This window comes from Acipenser ruthenus, chromosome 3 (assembly GCF_902713425.1).
Source record: "Acipenser ruthenus chromosome 3, fAciRut3.2 maternal haplotype, whole genome shotgun sequence".
In the NCBI taxonomy this organism is placed as follows: domain Eukaryota; kingdom Metazoa; phylum Chordata; class Actinopteri; order Acipenseriformes; family Acipenseridae; genus Acipenser; species Acipenser ruthenus.
Window position 1 is genome coordinate 84,562,245 of NC_081191.1, and position 8,920 is coordinate 84,571,164.

Sequence of the window (8,920 nt, forward strand, 5' to 3'; positions counted from 1 at the left end):
TGAAAAACTGATATGGGGACTTGACAGAGTCTGGGACATCAAAGACTGGGTCAGGAACCTGGAACATGGGGGTGTCAGCTTTCTTCCACATTCTCTGCCCATGACTTGGAGCTGGAATCAGGGTGGACAGAGTCCAGGCTGAGTCTCTGGCTGTCTCCGGGTGCCTCTGGGAGACTGCTACAAGGGTGCGTTTGCCTTTTCTCTGTCTCTTCTTGGGGGTTGAGCAGATGAAGTGCATGGTGAAGCACTGCTGGAAGATGGTGCACAAGAAGGGATAGAAAACACATCCCCATCATACTCCAGAAGTTCAAAAGCTTGGTCATCATCCTGTTCTTCTGGTTTAGGGATGTAGTCTGGGTCATCTTCTATCTTCAGCATCAGAGTCTCGGATTGTCTGTGATCAAAGCCAAAGTACTTCTGGGTTTTTTTTTCCATAAAAAAAAACTTGACTTCCATCCTCCAATTGAAAAACAAAAACAAAACAAAAACCTACATCACTAAATAGACTAGCAATTTTAGGATATATTCTATCTCAATTAGCTATGCCACGAAATAAAATAAAATAAAATAAAATAAAAAAATCTTAGTCAAAGAAAAAAGAAAACATTGTAATTATATTTATATTATATTTATCATTATATATTATACTGCAAATTAAATATATATTTTTTTATAATTATCATACTGGATACATATTGGATAACTGAAATTTTGCATTACTGTCAATTGCCATAAAATATGAATCACCAAGCATTACTTGCAGAAAGAGCAAAATAGTTTACAGTTTTACTGTTTTTAAATAATTGTATTTATTGTTTAAAGTACATTTAAAAAAAAATTGTATAAGATTTGTTTTTTACTGATTATATCAACCCATTCTTATGAAACCTACTTTTTTCATAAATCGACCATTCAACGCATGGTTGAGCACATTTGAAATCGATCAGTATTCTGTTATTTTTTAACATATTCGGCATGTATTCATATCAGTCTGTTCATTGTGATGTCTAGAATATTAAACAATCAAGTAATTATCACTTGCCTATGAAAAAGTTTATGAAAAAATCGAGTAAAGAAGGGCTGTTTTAGTTTGTGTATACTTCCTGAAAAGTAGACTTCAGAAAGGTGCTGATTGAAGCTGCAGTGCAATCTTGTGGTACCACAGGGAATATATTACTTCAACCAGTTGGTGGAGCTTGCAGGTTAAGTCAGTGTCAAATCCTGCAATTTTTTCATTGTTAATTCATATGTCACAGTATGCTCAACCGTCCAGTTGAGTGGGCCGTTAAAACATTTAAAAATTGCAACATCATATTCTCTTGACAGTAAATACTGTCACTGAAGCAAGCCAATTATGCATTTCAGTGTCTAGTGTATATCTGACTGTAAAAATATGCAAAACACCTAGTAGGTTCAAGTTTCAGTTATATATCCTGTATTTGTATATATTTTTTTATCCAATAATAGCCATCCAATAATCTAGCAGTTCTGCACAAGCTACTTCCTCCATCAATGCAAATAAAGGTTGAATAGGGTTTGTTTTATTTATATAATTGGATAGATATTTAGGTGCTTCCTTTTCAGAGTAGCAACAGTTGTAGACATTTGTTGTTCTTGATATTGTTACTGAAGACATTACGATGAAGGCTATACTGGGATTTCTGATTCTTCCCATGCTGTACCACAACAGCACCACTCTCTCACCTGTATGCGACATTGCAGATGCTTTGAATGGTGCCAGTGCCAAAGGAGATATCATCATTGGTGGACTTTTTCATCTCCATACGCAGGTGGAAAGTATAACCAATAGCACAATGCTAGATTTAAAGTGCATTAAGTAAGTGACCCTAGAAGTACATGATAACTGTACTATGTTCAGCTTTTCTTAACCTTTTTTTAACCAGGTTTATACTATAATATGATATTGGTATGGCAATTCAAGTGCTTGTATCTATGATTTATCTTTTTTTTTTTTTACTTGGAATTTACAGCTGTTTTGATTTGTTTTATTCATGCATTCATAAAAGTATGTCTTTCTTTTCCTAGATTTGATGTATTTGCGTTTCTGCAGTCACAAGTAATGATACACACCATTGAAATGATAAACAAGTCACCCTTGTTGCCGAATGTTACACTGGGGTATGAAATATATGATACATGTGCTGATCCTACAACGGCAATCAAAACAGTGATGAGGCTAATGGATGATAAATCGGATTCTGCTGAGAACTGTATTCCACTGAAATGCAGTTACACAAATTACAACTCCACTGTAAAAGCAGTAATAGGAGAGAGCCATTCGGAAATATCGATTGTTATAGCCCATTTACTAAGTGTTCCTTTAATACCACAGGTAATGTTATATGTTGCATATAGATTCTTTATGAAACATCCAGCAGCTGGCAAGCTGGTGATCTGCAGGTTAGGAATTAGAACACACATACCACTGGATACCAGCTCGGTCTGTATATACATAAATGGTTTAGAACAATAAGAACAATCACCTTTACAAATTTTCAGCAAAGAAAATTTATGTTAACTCAGTCAACATTCCAGTATCTTGAACCAGCATTACCACAATCAACCCTGAACAGGATGAACCACTGCTGGGATTTGTCTGTTTTTTTAGACTGCTTTCAACAATTTGTATGAATTTATTTACATTTTGTGTCCCCGGGATAGCCTCATGAGTTGCAACGTCTTGTTTTATGAGGGTCCCAGATTTATCTGTTAATCATAACAACATCACAACATTACACTGTATAATATATAACAATAACTACAATAAATATAATTTAAAATGTTTATTTTCCAAATTAAGCACATACTATCTCAATAGAGTATAAAAAACGCTCTTTCAAGTGATTTTACAACAATAATAAAAACATTAAATACCATTAATTGTTTATTCCTTACTTTGCAGATTAGTTATGAATCAACAAGTGAAATTCTCAGCCAGAAGACCAGATTCCCTTCATTTCTACGTACCATCCCCAGTGACACTTACCAGTCTAAAGCCATGGCTGAGCTTGCTTTGCATTTGAACTGGATCAGTGTCGGGGCAATTGGAAGCGATGATGAGTATGGCAAATACGGAGTTGAAAGTTTTATTGATCATGCCCAGGAATTAGGCTTATGTGTTCCATTTAAGGAGATAGTTCCAGCATACATGTTCCGTGAGGAAAGTTCTAACCACCAAAAGAAGATAGCTGAAGTCATAAAGAATTCATCAGCTGAGGCCATTGTGCTTTTCACAAAGCCTGAAAATGTAGAGAGAATAATTCAAGAAGCCATAAAACACAATTTAACAAAGACATGGATTGCAAGTGATGCTTGGGCCATTTCAACTAAAATTGCTCAGATAAAGGGGATTGAAACAGTAGGAAAGATTATAGGCATCACTTGCAGAAGACAAACTGTTCCAGGGTTTAAAAACTATATACGCAACTTATTAGCAAATGACCCCCCTGACAGCAACTTTCTACGCCAATATAAGGAGCATTATCCACCATGTTCTAAAAAAACTGAACCTAATATCCAAAACTCCCTTACTAATACCAACAGCAAAACAGTGAATGTTTCACAATGTACAGATGACAATTTTCTGATACAAGAGATTGACACAGATATTTTTTTTGGTGTATATTTAGCCATCAATGCAGTAGCCCAAGCTTTGGCAAAACTGTTAAGATGTGACAGTACAAAATGTGACAGAGATTTCAGTTTTCCTACCTGGGAGGCAAGTAATAGTCCTTTGTTATTCTTGTTAATAACACTATTCAAATTAGAAATACATGTCCCAATGTGTGATACCTAACCCAGCTGATAATTCACCAGCAAGTGACCCCTTATAGAAATGCTTGTATAACAAGTACTGTAGGTGTGCACACCACCATACCCTCTATGTCTAATGTATTTCATGATTCTTGAGTGAAGCTTATCAGTAAAAACAGGCAGATTTGTAATTAAAGCTTTATGGAACTGTACATACAAGTCTTACAGAGATGTAGAAACAGCTCCTCTAAATTCCCTTCATACCCACCTGATTTTTAAGGAGATGTGTTATTTTACATGCAAATAAAAAATGTTTTCATATAGCTGGATTGAAAATAAACATAGTAATCAGCCATTTGAAATTGCTGAAGACAACCTGCAAGTACGTTAAGAGGTACATAATGACCAATGCGAATGGGATGATTTTACTTCAGAATGTTCACTTAATGAGCTGATGAAAAAAAAAGAGTAGAATTTAGAACCAAAAAAATGAAATAACCAAAAAACTGAAATTGTATCTAGAAACAAACAAAAAAAAAATATTAGTGCAACCTCATAAAGTACACGTTTGTTAGTTAAATAACATTAGTGATATTAAATTACGGTTTTGGTTTGACTTGACGTTTTGCATTTTTAATTGTTAAGAATGATATGTTTTATTGTTACAGCTACTTAAGGAACTAAAAAAAATAAACTTCTCAGTAAATAATACAGAATTCAGTTTTGATGAAAATGGTGATTCCAAGCTGGGATATGATATAATAGGGTGGGAGATAGATGGTGCTGTCAACTTCACTACAATTGGAGAATACCAGCTTTCTGGACAAATTACACTATATAATGAAACAGCATGGACATCTGAAAACATCTTGGTAATGCTTTACATTTTTTTATGACATGTTTGTTTCCAGGTATATACAGTATGTTTCATTTTGACTGGTTGTGTGCCTTAGTTGAAAGTCTCAACCATCACTTTACAACTATGCACAGGGCATATAGAAAAATGTATTTGCAAGTATAAAAACACACATTTATATTGAACTTGTTTTATATTTCTATATTGTTGATAATATTTCAGGAATATTTAACTTAAGACAAATATAGGGCCATATTCATAAAGTGTGTTTACTGGGCATTTATCTTTAGGCATGGCAAATTGAAGCATACTTGATTAACAAGGCTTTCAACAAACGTTATTCATAAAACAACAACACTTTTTTTAGCCATGCATGACTGAATGTGAAAGGCACATATTTTAGGAATGCTTGCTCATAAAATGCAAGTATTCTCTCCATACATTATGAGTCATCTGCTCCCGCTGTCACATTAAATGAAGGTAGTTCATTCATTCTGTTTCTAATTTTTTTTTTAAATAAAATGTCATGTTTTTTTATGTGTTACCTATTTTAATTTCAGCTAGGTTTCAACCCTGTTTTTTCTTTTTATTATTATTATTTACGATTCATAATTTTTTTCACCAAGCTAGAACTGAGTTTAAGTCATAGCTGATAAAACATGTAAGTTCACAAGGATGTTTTATTTTCAAAATGTGTTATGTTGTGTCATGCAGCTAAATTCCAAGTATTTAGTTATAGTGGTTAAATCTTAAATAATAATGTTAAAAATTAGATCCTGTAAATATTAGGCACACTGCATCCTTTCTGTTGACAATCATAGGTTACTTTTAGCAGTAATCTGATTGCAGGTTGCATTCCCTGTCACGCACTAGGGAGAGCTGTCATCTGTCATGATCATACTTCAGCAACTGTCAACAATTCAATACAAAATGTAGAGACAACCATGGTCAGTGCCTATTGCTGATGTCCATTTCCCCCATAAATTACAAGTTTATGAAGCGTTACCATAGTTTCTATTGTGCTTATCACTTCTTTAAATGTAACATTTGTAATATTAATGTTTTTATTTTTTCTTAAATAGATAACAGATGCTAACTGCAGTAAGAAATGCAACCCTGGATATGAATGGAAAGAAACCAATTTGAAATGCTGCAAAGAATGCATCCCCTGTCCCGAAGGATCCTTCTCAGCTGGTGGAAGTAAGTAACTTGTTAAGAATAAGGACCTTGTATATTGTTTAAATACAGTTCAGTACAGATGAAAAGGTTATAATGGAAACAAGAGAGACAAATAGACAAATGTACTAATACGCCTGGAGGTAGATTAAATCTAATACTAGCCGGTTGTGTGTTCTGAAAAAGTATAAAAATGGTTTCCAGTTCGCGTTTCTCTTATCCAGCATCAAATCAATCAATTCTTGAAATTTAAGGCGCCACAAAATGGGAGGAGAAATATAATGCTATAACTGGGCAGTTTTACTCATGTTAGGAACATAGGAGCAACAGAAGGGAAGTAAACATGTATTTTGTAATTTATTATTTGATCAGATATTTGCATATTTAGATGCATATAGAAGTATATAAACCCTTTTTGTTCTTATGGGCAGGCTAGATTTCTAGTACATTTGAGAAAGTGCAAGGGGGGGTGGTGAGGGCAAATATGATAGATGCATGATTGTAATAATAGTGCAGTTTTTTTTTCTTTTCTTAATTCTATTATATGATAGTCTGCATTATGTTTGTGCTGCTGACTTAGGTATTGAATGCCTTTAGGGGAAACAAATAATAACAAAGAAAGTTAAAAAAAGAAGAAAAAAACACATTATGTTGAATTTTGTGTGAAAAAAGAGTCAAGAAATTAATGGAATTTTTTTTGTGTTGCACTCAAAAAAACATCTGAAGATGAAAATACAGCCTATTATTGAAGCATTCCAATGTTGAAACAAAGATATCTCTTAAACACTATCAATTAATATCTCAGCTAAATATGTTTGTACAAAATATTTTTCATACAAAGCCTATAAAGTGTAAAATATCTTAGTTTCTCAACAATGGGGCATTTGTAAGTCTTATTACAGAATTTGTAGCATTCAACATTGTACAGTGAAATCTGGCATCACAAGGGATCAGAAAACTGTGCTAGATAATATAGTGTGCTGGTTTATCAAGGTTGTGACTGTAAAATACTGAACCGGAAAAAAAAAAATGTTTTTGAAAAAATGATATTACGGTAGAAGTACTGACTAGGTATACCCTGAAATTCCAGGATTGTATTTATTTCAATTTTACTCTCCATTATGTAAGCAAGAATTTGGCTGCGGATGTACCATACCCATGGAGAGGTTAGTTATTACCTACCTTACCTACCTGATTGTGAGAAGCAAAAGAGAATGTGATCTCCGTGGATTAACTACTTATCCCTCAGTAGGCGGGACCGAGGACGTCACTCCCTGGAGAGGCCTGTCGGCTGCTCTGACATAAAATACCTGGCCTGTGGCAGGCATATCCCAAAAGTATTGCTGTTGGTCGTCTTCGAATTGAAAGGGAACAACTTCAAAGCTGTCTTTAAAAAAGGACCTGCATTACCAAATGCAGGTTCTACAATGCTTAAAAAAACACATGCCCTACAAGCAATTGAAAACATGCTGTACAAAGAGATGTATGGCCTTCTCACACGCATGGTTCAGAAAATACACTATTAAACATACTTTATTTAATACATTTTAATTTACATCTTTAAAAAAAGAAAGAAAGAAAGATAGACATAGAAAAAATGATTGGACACTGATTTAATTGCATTTCATTTTTTTTTCAGGTCAGGCTGAATGCAAACGATGTGACAAGATGGAACATTCAACTGTTGGAAGTGAAAAATGTATCCCAAAAAACACTGTTCACTTAAAATGGGATGACAGTTTTGTAATTGTACTGGTATTTTTTGAGGTGGCTGGATTCATCACCACACTCATAGCAGCTGTTATCTTTACTGTTTATTTTAACACACCTGTAGTGAAGTCTGCTGGCGGTTATCTTTGTTATATTATGTTTGCTTCGCTTTTGGCTTCTTTTGGTAGTATTTGTACGTTTATTGTGAAACCTACGACCACTTTATGTAAAATCAGTTATCCGCTTTTTGCCATCAGCTTTACCCTTTGTGTGTCCTGCATTTTAGCAAACCTGTTTCAAATATTTGTGGGCTTCACATTTGAAAAATCAATCAATGAGAAATTGCAAAGATTTAACAATCCACTGTTCATTGTAACTGTTTGCACTGGCCTCCAGGTCATATTTTGTGCATTATGGCTTGTTGTAAGCCCACCTTACGTTTACAATAATGAGGAAACCTTTCCAATTTATATTTTGATAGAATGTAAGCTAGGATCTACGATCGCTATTTGGGGAGTAATTGGATATGTGGCATTGCTTGCTGTCGTTTGCTTTATTTTTGCTTTCAAAGGAAGACATCTACCAGACCTGTATAAAAATGCAAAATATATTTCATTAAGCATGCTTGTTTTCTTTGTAGTGTGGGCCATTTTTATTCCAGTACATCTCACTGTGCCTGGGATGTATGTCCCAGCAGCAGAAGGTTTTGCAAGTTTACTGTCCAGCTATAGCATTCTGTGCTGTCATTTCTGTCCCAAATGTTATATCATTCTCTTCAAAAAAGAACAAAATAATGAAAAGGCAATTGTGGACAATATCAGAAATCACTTTGAAAAAAAGGGCAAATCAGCAATTACTTCCAGAAACTAAGCTCCAGAAATAGGAAGAAAAAAAAAATCAGCAAAGGTGATGCGCTTTGTGAAGGAACAGCTTCCTCCCCACTTATATAATTAAGACATTGGACTCAGTTTTGTTTTGCTGATTGTGAGTGAAAAAAAAAACCCTCAAACAAATAATGTAATTACTTTGGTCTGCAGTGAGATAGGTCCTGTAAAGATAAATATACACAAGGTACAAGTGAGTAGTTTCTGAATGTTGTATTCACCAGGGAAAGCCACAAAGTAAGAGAAAATTAAACCTGAAATATTGAAAAAAATGAAATAAATAAAGAGATAAAGAAAATTAACTAAGACAGCAGATTATAATGCCTACTACTTTATTTGCTGGACAATGCAGAATGTGTAGAGAATAAACTTTTAAGAAAAGTTACCTTGTTTGTGTAAATCAATGGCACTAGTGTTTGGTGTTGCACCCGCGTCATAGCAGAGTCCGGGGCAAGGAACAGGAAGTTAAGGGTCGCCATGTTGTTGAGGCGTGCTTATGAGACCTCCTCTGGGCCATTGA

At 34.4% G+C, this 8,920-nt stretch overlaps 1 protein-coding gene across 1 annotated transcript; it reads left to right on the top strand.

Annotated features, from left to right (window-relative positions):
• Positions 1-1,589: 1,589 nt before the first annotated feature.
• LOC117394310 (G-protein coupled receptor family C group 6 member A-like) lies at positions 1,590-7,474 on the top strand. The gene is made up of 5 exons (XM_059017848.1): positions 1,590-1,837; positions 2,047-2,353; positions 2,924-4,646; positions 5,713-5,830; positions 7,446-7,474. The coding sequence occupies exons 1-3, from the start codon at positions 1,641-1,643 to the stop codon at positions 3,815-3,817; spliced, it is 1,398 nt and encodes a 465-aa protein (XP_058873831.1). The 5' UTR covers positions 1,590-1,640; the 3' UTR covers positions 3,818-4,646; positions 5,713-5,830; positions 7,446-7,474.
• Positions 7,475-8,920: the final 1,446 nt, after the last annotated feature.